General features: G+C 45.0%; 1 protein-coding gene across 7 annotated transcripts in view; it reads left to right on the top strand.

Moving 5' to 3' along the window:
- The first annotated feature begins 942 nt into the window (after nucleotides 1–942).
- The window catches only part of gdpd5b (glycerophosphodiester phosphodiesterase domain containing 5b), a 43116-nt gene continuing 18540 nt past the window's right edge, over nucleotides 943–25518 (top strand). For 3 of the 7 annotated variants that reach the window (XR_004164289.2, XR_004164288.2, XM_031573302.2), the window contains exons 1-2: nucleotides 947–1384; nucleotides 15983–16152. Coding sequence is in view for 2 of the 7 variants with exons in the window: in XM_031573302.2 (XP_031429162.1) it covers nucleotides 16036–16152 (117 nt within the window). In the remaining 5 variants the exon portion in view is untranslated. Of the gene's footprint in view, nucleotides 1385–15982; nucleotides 16153–25518 lie in introns of all 7 variants that reach the window. The other 4 variants (XR_004164286.2, XR_004164285.2, XR_004164287.2 and 1 more) reach the window with 4 other exon arrangements.

The raw sequence follows: 25518 nt of genomic DNA, 5'->3' as shown, positions 1-25518 counted from the left end.
TCAGAAAAGAGACTTGGGTTTTCCAGCAGAACCATACTCTGCAATAAACAACTCCACACATCAATCTCTGCTGAATTTCACATAATGGCTGAGATAAGAACAGGCAGTATGAGGCACACATTAACAGTGAGTGAAAACAAGCTCTTCTGACCCCCTAAATTAATCAGTTCTCTACATTATTTTCAAAAAGTACTCTCTCTAAACGACAGTGGATCTCAGGCCACTATTGACTTTCAAAGAGTAACAAAGATCAATATTTAAGTCAGGCTCCAGAGATCCTTGAAACTAGATATGAACTTAATTGTATACCTCGGTCTTTCAGAGATGTTCATTTAGTGATGACCACTAGGTGGCACAAGAACGACATGCCATCACAACCCAACCCATTTCCGTCTAAGGCCTCCCAATAATGACAGGATACTTATCCATTCAGCGACATGTCAGTTTACAATAAGAAATATGTTTCAGTTTGTTTCACACACCTCCGAAATTGAGCTGATCTACACCTGTAAGTCACGTTTTGTAATGTACATCAAGCGCATCTCACAAGGACGCTACAACCAACACCTACGTTTACTGTAAGCAGTTTAAAATAGTGTATGCAATAGAATGGCACCCTTGACCACAAGGTTACTGTAATGTTATTAAAACCTAAATTAAAAATCGTTTTCGTTCTCCAGAGCGCGTGATATTTATCGATTAGATGGTTGGAATGTAATGTGGTGGCCCAAGCTAAATATTTTAGACCCAGGGGAAAAAAACGGATACATAAATTAATATGTAAAAAATCTTAACACTCAAAGTGATGGCTGATTGTTTATAAGCCATAAGTAGGCTTTATAATATAACGGGCGTATCCCCCAAACATCTCTAGGTTTCCACAAGAGCATAGGCAACAAAAGCTAGACCAAGGCCTACAATGTGTCAGGAATACTCGCTATGTTCCTCTCACGCATCATTGGTTGGTAGGTCAGCACTAACTCCGCCCAATACTCACTGGACGAGATGCTTAGCGAGATGTCTCTTCCCGGTGTTGCCTGTAGTGTAGTAGCCTAGTGTTTAAGCAGGGACGCAACTCAACACCCGCTTGTGTAGCCACCGATACTAGCTACAAAGAAAGGTGTAACATATTTCTCAGAACCATTCAAGAGGGACAGCCTCTTTATAATTACACTGCAGTTGATCAAAGATGGGATATGTCCTGTAGTTTACTAGTATTTCTTCGGTGCAATTTTTGTAGCCCAACTCAGAGGCTACCCTTCACTGAAAATATTTGGCCGTTTTACGTTTGGTAAGACAATTGCAGTCGCGAATAGAGTGGAGCAAAGAACACCTCAGCAAGTTCACCTGACCGAGGAACAAAAGGGCCATTTATTTGAAAGAGGTGAGTGCTATTAGAGGAGGAGCCCACACTCGGCTTACTTAAGTGTACAAATAGGTTACTTTGATGGTCTTTTGATTTGTCTGTTTTCTAAACGACACTTTTGCCATGTCATGCGAAGGCAAACGGGGCAGTGTGCTTCTTCTTTGGTCAGCAGTAGTCCACTCACTGGCGCTGATGCGAGGCACTGTGTGTGTGTTGGGGGGGGTACTTTTAATTTTTCGTCCGAAAAACAGGTAACCCAGTGCAGGACTGAAAATAGTTTTCATGAAAATTAAACCGTTATATTTTTTGTAGAGGGCAAATTAGTCGCTAGTAATTGTTCTCTCACTCTTTGCGTTTAGCCTCGGTAAAACTAATATAAATTGTCAACCGTTTACTCCACACCTTCTCAGCCGGAAACGCCCGGAACCGTCTGTGCAGTAGTCTGTTTGCCAATTTGTGCGGGTTTACTGTGGTCTCCACAGCACCTAGTGTAGCATGTCGTTGGGATTTAGGGTTCGTCCCGTGAAATAAATGGGGCGATGTAGGTCGTTTCAAAGTGTGAATGCCACACTGCAGCCCATTAATGTCTAAATAACTACATTATTATAATTGAACATGCATGTTCAGTCGATTGTAAATTATTAGGAATTTTGCCTAATGATGCTGAGAGGTACAATCACCACTTTCACGTAGCAGTGTGCAGTAGCCTATTGAATAGAGCGTAGAAATATGTGTTTGAGTAGTTACACTTGAACCATTGCTTACTTTCTGTAACGTGCCTAGTATTTTGGTGTGTGGCAACCTTATAAATCCTGCGTCGAACACAAGCCCTTTGTTTATGCGTTCCACTACTTAAAATCTAAACTACAATCCAACGGCAAGGTTGATATAGTTAAAGATTGTGTAGTGAAGTTGTGTTGTATAACATGCAGTAAGCATCCAGTATCTTACCCTGGTACAGATATATTCTGGTGTCAGCTACTGTATGGGTATTCCCATCGCCCCCAGACAAGATCTTCACTGACAGAAAGGTAAACCTACCTAAATCATCAGATGTGCTTCTTGCTTTCACCCACTGCTCTGGGTTTGCTTCTATGCAGAGTACCCTCTTTTGACCCACCGTTTTCTATGACTGTCCCACAAAAACACATGACTAAAGCTCAGTGTTCTCACTCAGGCGACCATCGCCACACCCAACAGCACCCCATTCTGCATGTTATGTGTTTTAATCGAGGCAGTGATGATGGAGATCACAATAGAACATCACATCCCCTCTGTTTCCTATTTTAAATTACATTAGTATTTCATTCGTAAAAATAGTTATTCTGTCTTTGCAAGAACTCTAAAAGGACCATTGGCAGAATATGTCTGCTTGCACCAACTGTCTGAATGCCAAATGGGAAGAATCTTCTAGAGAAAGATGACAGAGTCAAGATGTACAGCCAGGCCTGATGACTATAATAAGAGCCATCACTAAGGCAACTGTCTCTGTGTTAATCTGGATAGCTGTGGTGAATCTTTGTTGCCACTTGTGAGGTATGGCCCTGTTATTACCTGTAGCCTGTTAGGAGACCAAGCTCCTGTTCCCAAGGATGGCATCAGTGTACCAAACTATTTGAGGCTTTTCCCCAGGAACACTAAAATATCATCCTACAGAGTCTTAACAGGATACAGAAAAAGTGCTGTACTGTCAGATGCTGTGTACATTTGACGAAAAAAGTAAGTCTGTTCTAACTGGTGTTGTGGGATGGAATATTGGTCTAAGCTGATTAGTTTCTAAAATGGGAACTTGTTCTGCTGGCAACAATGCAATCTCTTCTGATATTCACAGGAATGGCTGTGTAAACTGTGCCTCTGCTGGGCTGTTGTATTGTAGGGTATCATAGTGTTGAACTTGTGCTTGAACTGAAAGGCCAATACGTTCTGAATGACCGTGTTAGACTTTTACCGTGATGGTTGTTTCCCCATCTTCTCTTATGCAGCAGCCCTGTTTGGTCAGGAACGTGCAGAGGCATTTTTAGAGCTGTTATTCAAACCTGAAAAAGGGCAACCCCCCCCCCCCCGATTTAGGTGTCAACACAAAATCAACATGGACCTGACTGGTGAACAATATGGTCATTTCACTAAACACAAATACATTGTAAATTTCTCGAAGTTTTAAAATTCGAAGTTTAAAGATGAAATTCAATTCCATTAAAAAAGTACAATTTAATTCAATTCAATTTTATTTATATAACGCCAAAACAATAAAATTGTCTTAAGGCGCTTTACAGAGCCCAGGGCTTGAACCCCCTTAGAGCAAGCACAATGGCGACAGGGGCAAGGAAAAACTCGACAACTCGACAGGCGACAGGAGCAAACCTTAAGCAAAACCTCGGCACATAAGGGGGGAGCATCTGCTTTGAGCCGACCGGGTAGAGATAGAGAAAGAAGGGGAGGGGGGGGGGGGTTCTGGCAGAAGGGGATGGGAGAGAATCAGAAACACGGCAGATGAATTTATACACGCATCATGAGCATGCTAGCATACGTGTGGTAAATGTCCACAATACATTCAAACATACATGATACATACAAACTTGATGAGTGGATAAGGTAGGGAGAGAGCATTCAAGTTTTAAAGAACAGCACCCGAACAGCTGCTCACTGTTAGTGTAGGTTAACAGATTATTGCAGATATAGTTTCTTGTAAATGAGTTTAAGCAGCAATATGATTGTTCGTCTTGAGGTTAACACTGCCAGTTTGATTTGCAAAAGATGTGTGCCTGTATGGTGATCCCACCGTTTCAACATGGCACAACGATCCTTTATTTAATGACTTGTTATAGACAGCAGAAGCTATGTAAAGCATTCAAAAGTCCTCAAACATGAACTCTCTGAACTGAGATGATTATGAGTTGAGTTATGAGTTGCTGTTCAGTTAATCTCAATCCCTGACACTTGGGTTTTAACCTCCTTGCTGGCACGCCCACCTCCCATGCCCAAAGTTGTGAGTCCGAGTCCGGTGTCAGACTGTGCGTGTCTGCACAACACGGGTTGCATTGGTGCCGTGACCTGGATTGGGAGTGAGGTTTAGAGGGGTGAGTGTAACAGCAGACAGTGGCTACAGTGCTGTGCAGTGAGAACCTCACTCCCGACACTTCAAGAGATGTGCTGGCGACAGACGCTAGCATCTATGGGTTTTGCCCCTTCTTGCTAGCACGCCTGTCTTCTATGCCCGAGTTTCTGAGTTCGAGTCCGATGTGGGATTATGCTTGTTGACACATTAACACAAGCAGGGAACACAAATACATTCTAAAATGGAACATTTTAATGGACACCAAATGTAGCACTAACATTCTCAGATATATTCACACAGCATAATGGGACTGAACTATTACACACACATTTATGGAAGTGCATAACCCCCCTTCGCACGCTATAAAATAAAGACAGGCAAAGTGTCAGGCAAAATGCTATCGTTAGCATATTATTATCATTAGCAAACACTTTAGCCCCAACAGTAGCAAGGCCATATGACTTTGTGTATGACACATTATAAGGAATGTTTGTGTGTGCTACCTTCAACAAGTAATCCAGCCTGCAAACCCTATCTGTGGAACCCCCCCAACCCACACAACTATGAACCATTTCATATTTTGAAGTTTCACAACTGAAATCAGCCTTACGAAAACATTTGGTTCTTCTACGTGAACAAGGGCATAACTCAGAACTTTCCTAGAACTACAATTGTAAGTGATAGCAGCCAATAGGTCATCCTTACGGAAAATATTGCTTTTTTTTGTAATATTTTTTTAGAAAGTTCACATCCGCTTGCTATATGAAATAAGCTAGCTACCTATATGTTGGCCAGCTAGTTGAGATTGGTTCAGGTGATGGCATAATATAAGGCAATATTGTGTGACGTGATGCTAACATGACAAGCTCCTTATTGTTCGGACACATATGTGGAGATTTTTCTTTAAAGAGAAATAATTTCCACAACTTCAAAAGACTCACCCAGAGCCCTCACAAAACGTTAACGATACCTAGTTTAGATATTTGGCTATACATCTGTCTCAAACCAGAATAATGGTAACGTGTATTCCAGGATAAGGAAAACAATCATATAAGGATGCATTGCTAATGTGACGTTAACATTAATTGAAACCTCACCTTGAATTCTTTGAAATAAATCTGGATGGTGCTTTGCTAATTCGGAAGTGTTTCTTCCTTTCGCCTGAAAAGTTAGATAGCACTGTTTGCCTACTGTTTTTTGCAAACGTATTCTTCATCTCTGGACAGTTCTTCATGTGTCTCCATGCCGTGCGTGCCTTTCACACTAACCCTAGGCCACCGTATCGGCGTCTACTTCATAACAAAGAGCCGCCTTGAAAATATTTTTCTTTGGTCAAGCCCAAAGACCAGTCAGTCAGCCAGCCAACCAGCCAGCTAGCCTACAATAGGCTAAATCAAAAATGTTATACATATTATGTTTTATATGTATAAAAACCTATAAAAACTGTACGACTAACCCTTTTTAAGAAAAAAAGAAACATAATCACTCTGTTCATAGAGATGCCACAGAGTATTTCATGATACTGTTTGTCCAGTGGCCTGTTCCAGTGCATTGATAACACTGGTTCTTGTCTGTCTTCCAGACATATTAGGTGCCAACCATTACATCTGAAAATAGATGAATATAAAAATAGAGCAGGAAGGCAATTACTTGGTTGAGTGAGGGTCATTTAGGAACACCTGCAGTGAATTGTCTTTATGATAGAGCAGCTCTCCTGAATAATTGAGGTGTAATAAAATTAGTCACACAGTAATCCATCATCCCGCTGGGACTGGTGTTTGTCAAGAGCACATCTAAAAGTCTGGGGATCACTATTATGTTTTGAAACAAACTGAAACCTTGCTACATCAAAACACCAGAACAGCAGGTTTGTAATTTGAGTTGGCAATGTCCAGTTAGGCTAGACCTGCTGTCAGCAACACTCCTGAAACCACAATGGGAGAAGCCAAGGCTCAGACATTTAGTTTAGAGTAATCTAAAGGCACACCAACTAATACTCAGTTTACAGTAAGCTAAAGGCACACCAACTAATACTCAGTAATCTAAAGAAACACCATCTAATACTCAGTTTACAGTAATCTAAAGGCACCAACTAATACTCAGTGTACAGTAAGCTAAAGGCACACCAACTAATACTCAGTAATCTAAAGAAACACAAACTAATACTCAGTTTACAGTAAGCTAAAGGCACACCAACTAATACTCAGTTTACAGTAAGCTAAAGGCATACCAACTAATACTCAGTTTACAGTAAGCTAAAGGCACACCAACTAATACTCAGTTTACAGTAATCTAAAGGAACACCAACTAATACTCAGGGAAGTAAGGTGTGTTTGTGTGTGATATGGGATTTCTTATCTGAAATGTGTAAGCAAATCTCCCTTGAATTAACCCATTCATGAGCTCAAGACTCGTCTGCTTGAACCTGTCACTCTGTGGTTGTTAGACTGGAGGCTAATTTGAAATGAATCATGAACCACACATCCAAAGGAAGGTTGCCTTTGTATATGACGAGCTACTCTAATGATTCTGGAGCCTTAAAGATGAGCGCTGGCTGCAGGGAGGAAGAGCTCTATTGGAGGACAGGTGGGGTATTTGGACAGGTGTCACCCATATGCTCACTTGTGGGCAACTCTCAGGTGTGTGTGGATGGCATGGGGACTCTTCTGACTGGCCTCACTTGTGGGCAACTCTCAGGTGTGTGTGGATGGCATGGGGACTCTTCTGACTGGCCTCACTTGTGGGCAACTCTCAGGTGTGTGTGGATGGCATGGGGACTCTTCTGACTGGCCTCACTTGTGGGCAACTCTCAGGTGTGTGTGGGTGGCATGGGGACTCCTAAACCTAGCCTCACTATTGCCAATGTCCCTTTTCCAAATGAATACCCCTGCTGATTTGAATGATCACCAAACATCAGACAGGCCATGCCCTTCACTGAAGGTCTCTGGATCTGTCTTTTATTCTGTCTGTTGTCATCTGGTCATTAGGTCCAGATCACACCCTGTCCTCCCCAACCAGACACACAGAGTTGGGGCAAAGGGTGATCACACACTAGGGCGGGGAAGACATGAGCTCAGAGCCATGGTGGGCCTGACCCACTCTCTAGGTACAGTCATGTTGGTGAAGACGCATGTGTTGGAGCCTGTGTAATTATGACTTGTCCCGTTGGGGAGGGAAGGCATCTGCGTGATGAGGGGTGCGAGACAGCTTGGGTTTCTGATATTGCTTAAGGCTGGGAAGGCACGACAACACTCTACAATTACTCACTGACTCATGGAGCTGTGGCCATGGAGCTGTACTCACTGTTTACTGTTTGTCACATATGTTTTTGGACCACACATACAGTACTACCTCCAGGCTACCAAGCACAGCATTGTAGTGTTGTTTTCACACATCACACTGTTGAATACGCTCTATATGTTTCTCCATGGGTTTATTTAGAGCCTTGAAGAGACTACGTCTTGGTGGTCAGGGCAAAGGTAAGAGCAATGTCTGCTTGCGCTGAAACATTATTAGGCTTTATTACCTTTCCCGATCTGGATCAATCACAGCAGAATAAAAAGCTTCACATCCGCTGTAGAGCAGGTAAAGGCAGAGATGCAGAGAGGAGAAAGACACAGATATATAGGCACAGTACAGAGAGAAAGACACAGAGATATACGCACAGTACAGAGAGAAAGACACAGATATATAGGCACAGTACAGAGAGAAAGACACAGAGATATAGGCACAGTACAGAGAGGAGAAAGCCAGGATGGCCTGTCGTCCTTGTCAATGATCATAGAGGATGGCTGCCATGGGTGAGATATTGGTTGATCATTCCTGTCCCACAGTGTGAAGAGTGGTGAAGAGCACTGTCTTTGCTGTGGGCTGTGTGCCTTCTGCTTGGTCACTGGCCCTGTTACCTGCCTTTGTGCAGACCTGGCCTGATTCTCTCACGGTTGGCACTTGAGCTCCCGGGTTCACTTTACACGGCTCCCTCTTTTATCAGTCACAACACAAAAGAATGGGATTGGGTTTCAGATGGCTCCTTGTGCTGTGCTGATTGTTCTCTTGCCAACGCAAAAATGATTCAGCAGGAGATGATGGGGGCACAGAGCCTGAACCCCCAGCAAGCAATAAGGTGACGATGGCAAGGAAGAACTCCCTTTTAACCGGACGGAGTCTTGAGCCCAGGGGGACCCATCTGATTGCGGCCAGTTGAGTAGCAAAATAAAAGGGGAGGAGAGGTGGAACAGATAAGTTCAGATAAATTCATACAGGAATCAAGATGAAACATATTAGCATATATGTGGCATATATTATTATTGTTGTGGATGTGTTGATTATATTCATCAAATGAATACAAACATTTTAGATACTATGTGATGGCAGTCTTATGTGTAATACGTTATTTTAGGTCTATAGGCTACTCTTTCAAGAAGGTGTAGTTGCCGAAGTGTGAAAGCCCCAAATTGACATTTAATGATACTGTTACAATATGGCTACATACTAAGAATGGCCAAAAAGGGATTTGGCTGTGTTCAAACTATACATTTTAGTATTAAATCTATTGTTCTACTATAACATTTGTTTGACTTTATTTGAGTATTTTGTCATTCCATAAGGCCGTTGCTGCCCCAGACGTTTCCAGACAGATTAGAATGTTGTGTGCAGGCTCATCTTCTCACAGCTGTGTGCTGAATACTCCTCGCTCCTCACTGCTCTCTCCTGAGTGCCACATCTTACGGAAATCAAAAACGCCCACACCGTTGTTTTGGTCTCCCTCTGCTTATCTGGCTTCGTCTCTGAAGGTTACCAGGTTGTTGGGGCTCAGCTAAGGATGGTCACACCAGAAAGGTTATTCACATCTTTTGTTCACAGTATTTGCAGTATTTATATTGTATTTGCATTTTAAACAGAAACCAGAAGTCCGACCTCTGAGGGTTTTTTTTTAAGTCAGTGTCAGTATATCGCCTTTGTTGAGTTTGTCACAGTGGCTCTGCAGTTCACTCATTTAACCTCTTGAGATAACACATCTGCATTTCACATTAAATCCCATGACCGACTGTAATACTCCTAATGTCCCTTTGACTCCATGATCCAGTCAGACGTGGGCCTCAGGGGCCCAGGGCCCCCTCTCTGTGCTGCTGGCCCCTCTCCAGCCGCTGTATGTGCAGGAATGTACAGGCACATTCTTTAACCAGTCCTGGGTGAGAGGTCACTTTTCACATTTGTGTCTGTAAAGGTGAAGCCAGGGACAGGGACTGGGAAATGGCCCCCTTGCATGTGCAGTCAAGGGCAGAGGGTAACTGAAGCAGGAGCAATGGTGGCTCTCCTGAATGGTGAATGTTTGTCTGACTGTTGTGGCTTTCCTGAATGGTGAATGGTTGTTTGACTGTTGTGGCTTTCCTGAATGGAGAATGTTTGTCTGACTGTTGTGACTTTCCTGAATGGTTGTTTGACTGTTGTGGCTTTCCTGAAAGGTGAATGTTTGTCTGACTGTTGTGACTTTCCTGAATGGTTGTTTGACTGTTGTGGCTTTCCTGAAAGGTGAATGGTTGTCTGACTGTTGTGGCTTTCCTAAATGGTGAATGGTTGTTTGACTGTTGTGGCTTTCCTGAATGAAGAATGTTTGTTTGACTGTTGTGGCTTTCCTGAATGGAGAATGTTTGTTTGACTGTTGTGGCTTTCCTGAAAGGTGAATGGTTGTCTGACTGTTGTGGCTTTCCTGAATGGTGAATGTTTGTTTGACTGTTGTGGCTTTCCTGAATGGAGAATGTTTGTTTGACTGTTGTATGGTTGAACTAAGGGAAAAAAGTGGTTTTGACCCTGGTGGAGAAATCACTTCATCTGTGCTGACATGGAAACTGTGTCCAGATCTTCAGTTTCTTTTCATAGTCATTTCATGTTGTTCTCCTGCTATGGTGTGATGTCATCCTCTGCATTCTGATTAGGCCACACTCAGATCAGAGTGTTCTTCCTCTGCCAATATCCCACTGGCTCTAAAGAGAGAATCAATATGGGGAATTGATCACGCGAGCAGAGGTCTCATCAGAGCTCTTTTTTAAATTTTTTTTATCTGAGGTGCTTGTTGAGGTTGCACATTGATTGAAGTACTGTTCTGTTCTTTCAGCATCTTGTTGGCTTTAAGGCGATACTGCATGATGGTATAGTATCTAACCTTGGTGTAGCCTTGTCTGATAGAATGTGTCTCCAACCTCTCTGGTGTTCAGAGCTTCCCAGTCAACACCTAAATCCAGTTCTGTCTCTGTCTTTGAGAATGAAAGCAATGTGTACATGTGTAAGATTGTTATAGCACACTACAGTGATGTGTGGACAAGATACATCTGTGTTTCTGGAAGACTGCTTGTGCTGTGTTTATTGAGAGATGTGCTATGGCGTGATAGAGTTAAGTATGCATACTGCTACAGTGTGGTGTGGTTTGGTCCACATACTGCTGTGGAGTGATTTAATGTACTGTGGTCTAGTGCACATGCGGATGGGATGGGGTTTGGTTTGGTTTGGTACACATATTGTCTGAGGTTTAGTAAAGAGCGGTGCTACCTGCTCTCATTTATTTACAAGTTGAGTTAAACTATAGACCTTAAAGTGAACAGTGAAGTATCTGACCTACTTCAAATGAGTTGAGTTAAACTATAGACCTTACAGTGAACAGTGAAGAATCTGACCTACTTCAAATGAGTTGAGTTAAACTATAGACCTTACAGTGAACAGTGAAGAATCTGACCTACTTCAAATGAGTTGAGTTAAACTATAGACCTTACAGTGAACAGTGAAGAATCTGACCTACTTCAAATGAGTTGAGTTAAACTATAGACCTTAGAGTGAACAGTGAGGTATCTAGGATACTTCAAATGCGTATTGTGGACTATTCATAGTTACGAGGAAAAAAATGCTGGTTAGTGTCAGTCACTCTCACTTCAAAAGTAGAGTGATTAATACACCATTAAGTAAATTCAAAATGTCACGTGAATGAATATTCGGTAATTGCTGAGCTAGTGGCTGTGTGTATGCTGTGTGAGTGTGTGGTGTAAGTGTGAGCTTGTCTGAGTGTGTGGTTTAAGGGTGATATAGTGGCTGTGTGTGTGTGTGTGTGTGTGTGTGTGTGTGTGTGTGTGTGTGTGTGTGTGGTGTAAAGGTGGTATAGTGGCTGTGTGTGTGTGTGTGTGTGTGTGTGGTATAAGGGTGGTATAGTGGCTGTGTGTGTGTGTGTGTGTGTGTGTGTGTGTGTGTGTGTGGTGTAAGGGTGATATAGTGTGTGTGTGTGTGTGGTTTAAGGGTGATATAGTTGCTGTGTGTGTGTGTGTGTGTGTGTGTGTGGTGTAAGGGTGATATAGTGGCTGTGTGTGTGTGTGTGTGTGTGTGTGTGTGTGGTGTAAGGGTGATATAGTGTGTGTGTGTGTGTAAGGGTGATGTAGTGGCTGTGTGTATGTGTGGTGGAAGGGTGATGTAGTGGCTGTGTGTGTGTGTGTGTGTGTGTGTGTGTGTGTGTGGTGTAAGGGTGATATAGTGGCTGTGTGTGTATGCTGTGTGAGTGTGTGTGTGTGTGTGGTGTAAGGGTGAGCTAGTGTGTGTGTGTGTGTGTGTGTGTGTGTGTGTGTGTGTGTGTGTGTGTGTGTGTGTGGTGTAAGGGTGAACTAGTGGCTGTGTGTATGCTGTGTGTGTGGTGTGTGTGTGTGGTGTAAGGGTGATATAGTGGCTGTGAGTGTGTGTGTGTGTGTGTGGTGTGGGTGAGCTAGTGGCTGTGTGTATGCTGTGTGTGTGTGTGTGTGTGGTGTAAGGGTGATATAGTGGCTGTGAGTGAGTGTGTGTGTGTGTGGTGTAAGGGTGATATAGTGGCTGTGAGTGTGTGTGTGTGTGTGTGTGTGTGTGTGTGTGTGGTGTAAGGGTGATATAGTGGCTGTGAGTGTGTGTGTGTGTGTGTGTGGTGTCAGGGTGAGAAGGCAGATGGCTGCTCCAGGTGGAGGAGAGAGGGGAGAGGTGAGCTCACCACCAGGGAGCTGAGTCAGCGCTGGAGAGGAGAGGAGAGGAGGCGCTGGAGAGGGGAGGGAATGAGGCGCTAGCAATATGAAGGAAAAGACAAACATATTAATGAGAGCCGGGGGGGGGGGTTGAGTACAGCACTGAGCCTTGGAAGAGGCCAGAACATATTCATCCTGTCTCAGGCGGATGAGATGCATCCAAGACATGATCTCATCCCCTGCTCAGGCTTTTAAGAAATGAAGTGTGAAGAAGTGCTGCTCCCTGATTGGGCTTCTTGTCATTTGGGATCAAAGCATGAAAGGACAGTGTAGATCCAGCTCAGGTCAATTGGATTTCTATGCTACAATTCAAAGTAAAGTGATTTGTTGTAGAAACATTCAGTAAGCATGTAATTCCTTGCCTCTGTGTTTAGAGTTAGGAAAGCAGGGCAATAGAATAATTCAAATAAAGGCCTGGGAACGATTAGTTATAAAAAAAGAAATATTGTGGAGCCCTGTCTTTTAATGTCTCATACTGACAAGCTGTAATGGTGGCAGGAAGCAGTAATATTAAATTGGTAATGGTTCGATAGCAATAGCATGCTAGTGTGTGGGCAATTTGGTAACATTTTTGGCTGAAGGGCAACACTCATGAATCTCTCTTTAGTGTATCCTAGGAGTGTTTCAGTCTGTCTGAACTGGATAAAGGATCTATGGATAAAGTCCAGATAATAATATAGAGCTCTGTGAGCATCACGGTGTGCCTTCCTGCTGTAGCTTTGTGTGTCAGAGGGCCCTACCACTACAAGACCCATGGATGTGTTCATTTAGAAGGCTGCTGTGAAACCAGGCAGGTGTTGCCACTGACTCAATGCACCTGTCATGTCTCATATCCCGTGAGAGTGAGAGTGAGAGTGAGAGTGAGAGTGGGAGTGAGAGTGGGAGTGAGAGTGAGAGTGGGAGTGAGAGTGAGAGTGAGAGTGAGAGTGAGAGTGAGAGTGAGAGTGAGAGTGAGAGTGAGAGTGAGAGTGGGAGTGGGAGTGGGAGTGGGAGTGGGAGTGGGAGTGGGAGTGGGAGTGGGAGTGGGAGTGGGAGTGGGAGTGGGAGTGGGAGTGAGAGTGAGAGTGAGAGTGAGAGTGGGAGTGGGAGTGGGAGTGAGAGTGAGAGTGAGAGTGAGAGTGAGAGTGAGAGTGAGAGTGAGAGTGAGAGTGAGAGTGAGAGTGAGAGTGAGAGTGAGAGTGAGAGTGAGAGTGAGAGTGTCTCCCTGCACACATGAGGGAGAACTGCTCCCCCCAGCCCCGTGGCCCTCTGCTGGGGCGCTCCTCCCTGCTCATGGCCTCTGGTCAGCCTGGAGGAGCTGCTCTCAGCCCTGCTCCGCTCCCCACCCTTCTGGAGCATGTCAAACTGGGCTTATTATTGTCAGAAAGTGCTGAAGCGTTTCCTCCACTCTGGCATGTTTGTCTCCCGCTTTTCATATGCAGGAAGTGAGGCAGCAGAAAAGGAGAGCACAGTTCCATGTCTTTCTTCAGAATTCGCATGACTCCCTCCTCTTCTCGTCTCTCGTCTACTCGCTGCCTGTTTGCAGTCATGCAGCTGCTCTGAGCTGGACGCTTTGACAGAGGCATGAGGAGACCTTTCATTTGACCTCTGGCTTGAGGAAAGAAGCCTCTTCAGACAGGAAGGGGAAGAGCACTCTATCCACTCCAAATGTGGAACAGCAGCTCATTATTTGTTGGCCCCCATTTGTTGGATTCATCATGCTGGACAACATTGACTTTCACGCCTTCCATTTACCCTAGCGGTGATGTTATCCAACCTGTGTTACATAACCACGTGTTTTGCCTTTTCCTATTTTTCTTTGAGCAAGAGTGCATGCCCAGACAAAGGGATGGCTGTATGTCATCACTTAATCATATCAACATTGGCTAATCCTTATCATTATATGACCTGTGTGCTTAACAAGGTCTTATGCAAGCAGTCACACAGGGTGTGGAGAGAAACAACCACTAGCACTCCTGTTTGGAAGGATACGTGCTCCCTCCCTGGGCTCTGTGTTCAGTAGAATACAATCCTGTTGGGGAAGGGTACGTGCTCTGTGTGTTCAGTAGAATACACTCCTGTTGGGGAAGGATACGTGCTCTGTGTGTTCAGTAGAATACACTCCTGTTGGGGAAGGGTACGTGCTCTATGTTCAGTAGAATACACTCCTGCAGACAACCATTATCATAATAACATTCCAATTTTGTTCTGTGTGAATTTGTATGAGCTATATTAAAGTGCCTTTAAATGACATGTTCACCTCCACATAGGGATGTGTTTCCATCTTGTCTGCCATGGGGGGGGGGGGGGGGGGGGGCAGAAGAGAAGGGAGGAGAGGAGGATCAGGGTTAAACACATTAGCATACATGCAGGATGTATACATAATGCTCATAAGGTTACTACTATAAGGATAAGCAGAGCTATGAAGCAGAAATCTATGTCAGTGATTGCATTTGTTAATATTACGGGGAAATTGGCTGGCACACACCATGTATAGACACCATGTAACATCCGGAAACATCCGGATCCGGAACATCAGGAAAAGTAGAAAATCTGCATTCCAGTTTGGTGGGAATGGGCAGCTGTAAGCAGAGGGTTTCAGTTGGGAAGACTACAGCAGCATCTCACAGTGGAGATAGTCCCTCTTCTTCTCTCTTCTTCCCCTCCTACTCCACACTAAGTGGGTGGACAGAGCTATGCTTTTACCATCTGTTGGCATGCCATATACATGCATTTAAATGGGACGTGTGAGGATCTGATCTATGTATGTCTCGTGATTTGTGCGTGTGCGTGTCTTTTTGTTAGAGTGTCCCATATGGAAAAAGTCTGTACAAACACAGCAAACCCACTTGCCATGTATAAATATATAATACTTTAATACTTGCATGATACATCTGTGGTAAAGAGCTTTATACATTTCATACTAAATGACTAATGCCCTAAGCTAATGCCCTTCAACACTTTATAAAAAACAGGCCATCATTTGCGTGTTAAAACACTACCCGTATGTACTATAGAAATCTGACCATGTATGGATTTTTTCCAGGTCATTATGGTTAGTTATGCGTGAACCCTTTTGAACTGTGAACATGATTGCCTGCATGTAGGTATCTCCTCCAAACCATCATTGATCAAGGTCATCAGAGGTTGGGCTTGAAATGGTAACCTATTAGCTCATCCACAGTAAGTTAAAGGTAGAGCTGCATAGTGTGTATTCTCTAAAATGCATCAGATGTTCTTTTGAATCTTGGGAGTGTGACGCGTGTAATGAGATGATGTTGTGTGGATGACCCGATGCCTTTGGTGTGTGACATGCTGCTGATTAGCAGGCTAGTGTTGAACGTGCTGGGTCATGTGCAGAAGCCCTCTAGAATAGGGCCTATAGCGCTTCATTCAGTGGGGAGGCCACCTACGTCTTCTAACCTAGCTCTCATGATTTGGTACCTTTTAACTGAATTAGATTCCTGGAGAGTGTAGATGGAATGTTGTCATTTCAAAAAGTAACAGTTCATTGTTAGCCATATGAATTGGATGTGCCTCTTGTTTTGTTTGGCCCAGGATCGCTGCTCTGGGATGTTATTGTGGAGGGGTGGAGGACAGACTGAAGGAGCATGGTGAAGCACCAGCCGCTGCAGGTCTATGAGAGGCAGCTCTGTTTGTCATGTCTGACGGGGATCTACGGATGCCGCTGGAAACGCTATCAGCGGTCACATGATGACACTACCAAGGTGAGTACCCAGCCTCACCTGTTTCAAAATGGCCAGCCCTGGAGGCTCTTCTGTATGTAGGCCTGTATATCACTGAGGAAGGGTGAGGGAAGTGGGAATTAGTGGGAACATTTCAGTGGCCATATGTGAAAAGTCACTTTTTTTTTTCTTTTTCTTGTTTTCCACACTTGTTTCTTAGTATAAGTCTTTGAGTAATGGTCACAGTTTTAAGGCATGAGACTTGAGTTCCATCCGGTCATCCTTACTGAAGCAGAGACATTAAAGGCCTAATTCAGGAAGGAGACTTAGGTGGCTGGAGGGTACGTTTCCGTTGGGATGGTAGAGAGCCACCAAATGGCTAACCCCGGCTGCTTTGAACAGGCCACAATCAGATTAATCTATTCCCTGATGTGTTGCACTGTGTGGCTCTTACGTTGGCCATAGGCCTCATTGATCGAGTCTATTGAAGAGGCTTGTGGTTTGGCTATCTTTTTATCTGATCTTATCATATTCACCCATGTGACACCACCCCCATGTTTTCTCATTGAGCTGGGTCTCGCTTTGTGTTGCAACTCTGATAACAGCATCAATATGATTCAACTGAGTGTATTTGCTCCTTTTAATTGAATATTCTAACCCCAAGCTCATTTACTTTGCCGATATGATTTCTAAAGGAAAAATAATGAAATATGAATATAAAAACTGCCATTTACTAAATGATCTGGCCCAGAGAATGTTTTACTACAGAGATGAAATCTGCCAGACACAGAGGGGCAGAGAAAAAGGGCGAGAAAGAGAGAGAGAGAGTTTGGAGGAAGGAGCGGGAGGTCAGAGCAGGCCACTCCATCTCCCAGTGTCTCAGAGAGGCAGAGGCCCAGGAGAGCAGCTGAACTGAGCTGAGGAGATACTGATGGATGCAGCAAAACAGAGCACAGGAACAAAGGGTACTGCCCGTGTTTGAGAAACACACAGAAGACTTAAGCAGTACCTTTAACTAAGTTGAGTGTTTGAGAAGCACACAGAAGACTTACACAGTACCTTTAACTGAGTTGAAAGTGTCTGAGAAGCACACAGAAGACTTACGCAGTACCTTTAACTGAGTTGAAAGGCCTGGATGCTGTGTGTGCCTCTGAAGTGGGAGCCCAAGAGTGAGCCCACATGACAGAACAGCAGCTGTGTGTTTGCTTGTGTGCCCTCTGCTTCTGGAGGCTTCTCTTCTGACCTTGACCCTCTGCTTCTGAAGGCTTCTCTTCTGACCTTGACCCTCTGCTTCTGAAGGCTTCTCTTCTGACCTTGATCCTCCTCACACTGCACCCAATCACCTCTCACAGTGCTTCTCTTCTGACCTTGATCCTCCTCACACTGCACCCAATCACCTCTCACAGTGCTTCTCTACTGACCTTGACCCTCCTCACACTGCACCCAATCACCTCTCACAGTGCTTCTGCAGCCCAAGACAATGGGCTGGGATTGAAGGCAGCCAAAATGCTGAAGATTCATCAATGTAAATGATCTGCACTCCGATGGATTAGTATGGATTTTTAGGGAGAGATGATGTTTAATGGAAGAGGAGGAATTTGAGCAGAGGGGAGGCTTTCCTGTTGTGTGCAGCGTGACCTTTCAGCAGGCCACCGGCCCTGTCAGCAGTTTCCATGCAGCTTTGGCCAGTGTGCTGTGTTGGGATTGGCCTGCCGGGGAGAGAAATAGCCAGTCAGCTGTCTGTCTGTGCATGGATGGGGATAGCTACTCTGAGCTCTTGCCTCTGGTGGCCTGAGCTCCACTCCTGCCGGCTGCATGGCTGCATAGGCGTTGGTCTGGTCACACTCCACATATGGATACTGCTGTCTCACTGAGGTCTCACAGCAGCTGTCACCAGCTAACAGATCAGTCCGTCATGTTCAGCTCATTTTCACAAGATGAAGGAATACACATTTAACATCTCATGCACCTGTTTATCTGTTTTGAATTAGCCTGAATCAGTAGTCTATTGTTTTGAATGCTATCTCAGCGTTTTCCTCAGTGGCTCTGCATTGACGATTCCCAAACCATACGTGACGGATAAGTTGTAGCTTGTTCCTCCATCATGAAGGCTAATGTGCTTGTAAGAGGTGGCTCAGTGGAAAAGGTCATATCTTTGGTATATGGTATGTAATCTTTGGTATATGGTATATCATTTTTGGTATATGGTATATAATCTGTGGTTATATCATCCCATGAAACCAGACATATCTCAGGCTCAATAAACAAATACTCACAAAGTTGAGGCAATTCCAAATGTCTTCAAGGAATTTCTTGTGCATGTTTCTACATCAAAAGCAGTATGCACCAGACTGGTAGTCTGCTGAGACATCGGTTGGTCCTCCAGTGCTGCCTTTCAAACACATGATTTGAAGTGTGGGATGGATGCATATGGAGCAGATAACCATCATCTCTTCCTGATTGAGAGGACATTTGGTTCTCGATTCCTGACTGCACTGCAGACAACATTGTATGGTAGGAGATGGTGTCTGGAGCATAGCATCCCAACTTTGAATACTGGTGATTTTTAGATGACCATCTACTGTATCCCAAATCTGCTTGAGCTTTTAAATGCTACAACTAGATGTTCTTGTCAGTCTAAATTCAAAGAAAGTTTTGCCTTCTGTTTGCAGTCATTTATTTCCCTTACCATGATGCGTGGAACATCTCTCCACGTGACCATCCTGTTGTTGTGGCTGTGTGATGGAGGATAAGATTAGTGTTGTGTCTTGCTTGCAGACAGTGGCACCAGAGCACTGGTGTTTGGGCCCCAGATATCTGCTCTCCAGATGAATTAGACAGCCTGAGAAGTCAAATGCTAATGATGTAATTAACATTAATGTTAACTCCGTCTCAAATCTGTGCCAGTCCTCCAAGACCATTATCTTGACTTTGGGGTGTAGATTTCCTTGTCTATCGTCTTTGCTGGACTTGATCGATTACATGTAGACTATATATAGCCCAGCCTTTATTTTACACATGATAGACCATTAGCCTAACACGTGATTATAAGATTGTTTTCTCTCTCCCTCTCTCTCTCCCTCCCTCCCCTCCCTCTCTCTCTCTCTCTCTCTCTCTCCCTCCCTCCCTCCCTCCCTGAGAGCTGTAGTAAAGGCCCTTGTGTAAAAGCGTTCCCTTTGTGAGGCCCTGTGTGTGGCCAGGAGGTTGGCTGTGCTGTATAGTGGGCTGCCTGTCACACTGAAAGACGATCTGACCTCAGTAATAATTGAGAGTTTTTCCATTAACTCTGTCTTTACCTGTAACACAGCAGCTACGGGCCAAGACATGGGCTTCATCCAGCTCCTCTGCCCTCTCAGACTCCTTTACAACATATAATCTGATTTATGGAAACATATCAAACATGAAAGAGCGTTAGGAGAACTTAGGACTTTGACATTTTGGGGCCATTTTTGGTGCAATTGCTTGATGAGAATTTCTGGTAGTGTGATGGTAATAATCTCTGGGAGTGTGATCTGTGATGGTTATAATCTCTGGGAGTGTGATGGTAATAATCTCTGGGAGTGTTATGGTAATAATCTCTGGGAGTGTGATGGTAATAATCTCTGGGAGTGTGATGGTAATAATAGTGGCGCTGCCAGAGTGCATTGGATTTGATGTGTTTTATGTGGTGTTTATTAGTAATAACATCAAAAAACAACTCAACTGCACTGGTGTCAGGGATCCAGGTACACGGCAATATTATGCGCAACTACACTACATGAGAGTGTTGGAAAGGCGGCTCGGGGTATCGAGGGCGACCTAATCGCATTTGGGCTTCCTGCCAGTCTGTGTCCAGGCCCATTTCCACAGCAGAGTGTGCAGGTATCCAAGACTCAATATTCATGCTCGGAGAGAATTATATTTCAGCATCCTCTCTCTCTCTCTCTCTCTCTCTCTCTCTCTCTCTCTCTCTCTCTCTCCCTCTCTCTTCCCCTCTCCCTCTCTCTCTCCCTCTCTCTCTCTCTCTCTCCCTCTCTCTCTCTCTCTCTCTCCCTCCCCCTCTCTCTCTCTCCCTCTCTCTCTCTCTCTCTCTCTCTCTCTCTCTCTCTCTCCCCCCCCCCCTCTCTCTCTCTCTCTCTGTCCTCCAAGGTGATCTGGAATGTGCTTGGACTGTCATATTTAATCCCCCGTGGCTGTCACCATGGTGATTCCCTTTGTGTTCGCTCCTCTGGGGTGGGGGTTGTTTGCATGTCATTTTTGTCTTCCTTTCATAAATTACTCATTCACTCACTCTGTGTCTACTGTTAAAGGCTCATGCTACTTGACTGTGGATGTGCCAAAACACTCCCAAACAAGCTCAGGTTAGATTTGCTTGTTTTCTGTAGTTTGTTTATTCCGTGGCCCTTCCCACGGCCAGTCGTCTCCTCCACGGCTTCCTGTGTGCTGTGCAGCAGAGATCCAGCAGCTTAAAGCATACAGTCTGGACTGGTTCACGCGGAGGGCGGACAGGGCTTGCCCATTGGTCATACTCGCTCACATGGTGACGTATCGCATCAAAATACCTGGAAAGGATTTACAGAGGATCTCTGGACTCTGTCTATTGTGATGTTTGCATCTGGCGGGAGTTTCTTTTTGGCAGCTGATTTATTGACTGCTTACTTCCTCCTTTCCAAATTAAATTGATACGTATAATATCTCTGACATTGGGCACAGATTGGTTCAGGGTGCCTCAGCAGATGAAAGCTGTCCTTTTTCCCCGTCAGTCACCCATCAACTCTAGTGCTCTTCAGCACATGCTCTGATGGATTTGTTTTGTCTCTAGTCTCACCTGCATGTCCGGAGACATGATGTGGCCTTCCTCTCTGTTAGCTAACGGCACAGCCTTGCTCTGTACTGTAAGTTTCCAGAATCCCCCACTGGCTCTTGTGAGGTGAAGTGAACTGCAGAGGAGGGGAACTGCTCCAGGTGGGTGACAGAAGGAGGGGGCAGGTGGTGGGGTGGGGTGGGTGGATCTGTCCTTCTGTAGGACCTTCCCCTGATCGCCTCTTTCTGTCCATTACCTGTCTGATCCATAGACAGACACTTTGAGCTGGCTTGGGAGAGAGTGATATGAGATGAAAGTGTGTGTGCGTGTGTGTGTGTGTGCGCGTGTGTGTGTGTGTGTGTGTGTGTGTGTGTGTGTGTGTGTGTTTGTGTGTTTGTGTGGGCGCCTGATGGAGAAGTGTACATGCACTAGGGACAGGGAAGGGTAGAATGTTCTGTTCATCTCGTTGACCTCAGACATCTCTTATTATATAGTTTGAGCTGACCTTTTATGGAAAAAGGCACCTCGTCCTTCTCTCCTCTTCTCCTGTCAATCTCTTGTTGAGGGGACTCAGGTCATCCATAACTTTCACCCAGCAATAGTTTGTCTTTGAATGATTAGTGTTTGCCTGACCACTTCTGGCAAAAGGTTGTCAAAACCAAAACAACATGATTCTTGTATCCGTTTCTGAGCAACAGAAGGTTGCAGGTATTGTGAATGTCATTGTTCATTTTAGGCATGGCACCCTGTCTAATGATACTGTGGAGTTATTTTAACCATACTGATTTGATTGGGGTTGAATAGCTAGGTTGTTTTATGTCCTCATTCATCTGCTTGTTATTTTGACTTCTGAATGTTAATGAAGTCTGAACAAGCTGCTTGAATAAGTCATGGCAGTAAATAGTTGTGTGCATTTAACTGTCGTTGATGCATGGCACCCACATGTGCCATTCACACTCTTACACCACCTCAGCTGCCATATGAAACCCATGAGTGTCCCGTATGTGTGCTGTTGATGAGGAGACTCTGGAGCTGAATATTTGATGGTGGGTGGGTGGGTGTGTGTGTGTGTGTGTGTGTGTGTGTGTGATGGTTTTCTCGGAGACCCCACAGGAGTGGAATGGCTCACTGATGATTGAATGGCTTATGTAAGGAAGACATTAAGACTGTCATAAGTTGGTCAATATTCAGTAAGCAGTTGGTGTTATGGTTTTCTGTGTGTATGTGTGTGTGATGCGAGTGTGTATGTGCGCATGTGCGAGTGGGAGAGAAACTGACACAAGAGATTTGAGGGATTTTAGGTTTGCTTAAAGCCAAGCCAAGCCAAAGTCCTATAAGCCACAGGAAGCCTTTCTGGTAAAATCAGGCCACATGATTTTGCCCCTCTCCACAGTGATGTAACCACAAGCTGTTTGGCAACCCTCTCTCAATATAGTGTCAATAATGTCGCTCAGCTTTCAAAGCCATGTTCTAGGCCTCTCTTTTGGTACACCTTTCATCATGACAACTACTGGATCTGAATGGATGTGTCTAAATGGACATTGGACATCAAATACTTTGACCTTGATATTTCTATTGCTAGTGTGCTTTTCCCTGAACATTCCTTGACTGGTTTAGTCTGAATGGTGTGATTGAGGGCGGCTGTGTCTTACCTGTGTGGCCTTGAGGAAGTGTTCCCACATAGCTAGACCAAGCTGGGTGTCTGAAGAGTACACAGCACACATTCCCTGCCCTCACAGCAGCAGGAGATAGGAGGGGGAGGGGAAGGGGGAGGGGGGGCTTCCATAATCTGTGCCAGTTGTTCCTTGTTTGTTTTTAACCACCACAGACACACACAGATGAGTCCTCTAAGCTGCTTGGAAATCTTGGTATAAAAGCACACGGTTTTGCCCCTGCCCGCCGCAGTGATGTAACCACAAGCTGTTTGCCAACCCTCATACACTACAGTGCCAATAAAGGAGCTCAGCATTCAAACACTTGTTCAAAACCATCACTGCTCCGTTTGAAATGACACCATGGAGGTTGTCTGGGAGTCTTGTCTGGGAGCTACTGTTTTCATAACATCCTCAAATAAATGTTAAAATATGGTCATATATATAAAAGATAAACACACCGGTTGTTCCCATTAGCTGCCCAGGGTTTGCGTGTGCATGACTGCCCTCCGTGATTAGTCAGTCCTTTTCTGTAGTCCTTTTAACCCCCATAAAAGTGTGACTATAGCTATTACAGAACGGCGTGGCCAAATCTGTTGCCAAAATACCTCAATAAGCGTGTTATCTAGCTTTTATCAGTATCAGCTGTGTTGTTGAGGGTACTTTGCAAGGCAAGTATGAGAGCCTGTGTTTGAACTCTGGATGGTTTCAGATGGGACTATCAGTTCTCAGCAGAGTGAAACGACTCCAGAGGACTGTAAGGGGCCCAACAATCCCATCGAAGGGCAGGCAGGCAGTGCACAGACACAGGGGGCCAGAAGGTGGGAGACCAAGAGTGCCATCCTCAGTCTGGGGCACCAAGGGGCTGCTAATGAACTTGACAGATGTACTCCTCCTGAGATGGATACTGCCAATGAGAACTCTGTCTGCTGACCCTTTTTGGCTAATTGAATGAGTCTGCTTGAGTGCAATACCCACTTATGCCAGAAACATCTCCACACTCCCTCCACCCCGTGCCCATGCTGTGTGAAGATCGTGTCTAATCAGGCGAATAGACTCTCTCACCATTCCAACATCATTGGTCATTTTTATAGAGCTCTATCTGTGTGTCAGGTTAGCCAAATGGCACGGCCATGTTTAAAGCATTAAATATGTATCTTCCTTGGTGAGTAAGGAAACTCTATTTTTGAGAGCGTGTTGCATTTTCTGTAAGTAGGCGTTACGGAGAGATGGTGTGTGATGGAAGGGGTCTGTTGTGGTGCGTCAGTGCTGGTTCTCTGGAACATTCCTCTTGGACTTGTGAATCAGGCCCGTGTAGTGGGCTTGATTACTCCCACACAAAGCTGTTAGCCTGCCTTGTGCTAGCATGGTCTATTCCTGGGGAGGACGCTTGTGATGAGTGTGAGCTCCTGTGAGCACATGTTGAGTTGGTCTTCCCACACCCCTGGTAATGAAAGGATTTAGTCATCTTCAGTGTTGAAGGGCCTCCAGCGTTGCCAAATGATGGTGTAGCTGGCTGTCATAGATGTGTTATGCCAGGTATGCAGATAGCCTTCGTTCACGTGCATGAAGCCTCTAAACCAGCACCCTGTGGTTCTTGTTGTCATAGCAGCCCTCTGTCAGTTTCTATTCCGTGCCACGACAAGTGTTGCTTCGCACCTCAAAAGGTGCTAGCCAAGGATTTCCTAAGAAGTCATTTGAATATTTTTCAGAAGACGTGAAAACATGATGGAACATTATTTTAGTTCTGCACAACATGTTTGTGCGCTGAAGCAGCTGAAGCCCGTTCACTTCCCACCCTGTCCCCAGGACACTCCACCCAGTCCAAACTGTGACAAACAGGCAGGGCAGGCAGGCAGGCAGGCAGGCAGGCAGGCAGGCAGGCAGGCAGGCAGGCAGGCAGGCAGGCAGGCAGGCAGGCAGGCAGGCAGGCTCTGGGTTTGTGGGACTAACGCCCCGAGCCAAACAGGTGTGTAGCGTAGTGTCTTCAACGAACATCAGTAGAATGACACAGGTTGGGATTTGTAGGCACCAGTGATATGTTTTTTTTTTTCTTCAGTAAAAGTACTGCCACTCCTGTTTCACTGATTGGACACCCCTGCTTAATCCAAGCTTGTAATGTTCAAATCCATTTGTCGGGCTGAAACGACAGTGTTTTGGTGTGATACTCATGCAGCTGGCGGTGGTGTGGAGTGCTCTCCAGTGATTGGCAGCAGTCATTCCACAGGCCAGTTCATAACCACTCCATCCGCGTTGGCAGGGCAGCTAGTATGTTTACGTGGGGCTTATGCCAGAGACAAATGCCCCCTTAATGCAATCTGTGTTTTACCCCAGAGAGAGAGAGAAGTGGAGGGCATTCCAGGTCTCTGAGGGGCAGCAGCATCCTGCCAGCCACTGGCCTTAGGCACGTGCCAACGATGCCATGGACCGACTTTATGTCACCCTTCACCACTGTGTGTGGGTGTCTGTGTGTGTGTGTGTGTGTGTGTCTGTGTCTGTCAGTCAGTCTCAGGGTGTGCATGACTGCTTTCCATGATTGGTCAGTCCTACAACTGGGAGTGTCTGTTCCTTTTTTTGTGTTGTGCACAGTGCTGTGTGTTTGCTTGTAGGATCAGTGGTATTGAGCTGAAATGTGTTCATCGCTCTATATGGTAGCGGTCTGTACGCGTGGGCCCTGGGGTTGACCCCACTCACACACTCAATAAAAGGATTGGCCTGTGGAAAGGCAGATGGAACTGGTATCACTGGGTTGTTTTAGATGATGAGATGTGAGTGTGACGGGCTCACTGTGTGTTTGTTAATGCAACATCCTCTGTGTTTGGTAGAGAGGTAGAGAGGCAAAGCCATCACTCAGCTGTGGGGTAATCCCAGAAAGCGTGTGTGTGTGTGTGTGTGTGTGTGCGTGCGTGTATGTTATTATCCTATTTGCATAGCTCTGACAGAACCTATAAATAAAATTTCAATTGCAATATT

This window comes from Clupea harengus, chromosome 9 (genome assembly GCF_900700415.2).
Source record: "Clupea harengus chromosome 9, Ch_v2.0.2, whole genome shotgun sequence".
Classification (NCBI taxonomy): domain Eukaryota; kingdom Metazoa; phylum Chordata; class Actinopteri; order Clupeiformes; family Clupeidae; genus Clupea; species Clupea harengus.
The sequence above is the reverse complement of the archived record's forward strand: the minus strand, read 5'-3'. Positions and strand labels throughout refer to the sequence as shown.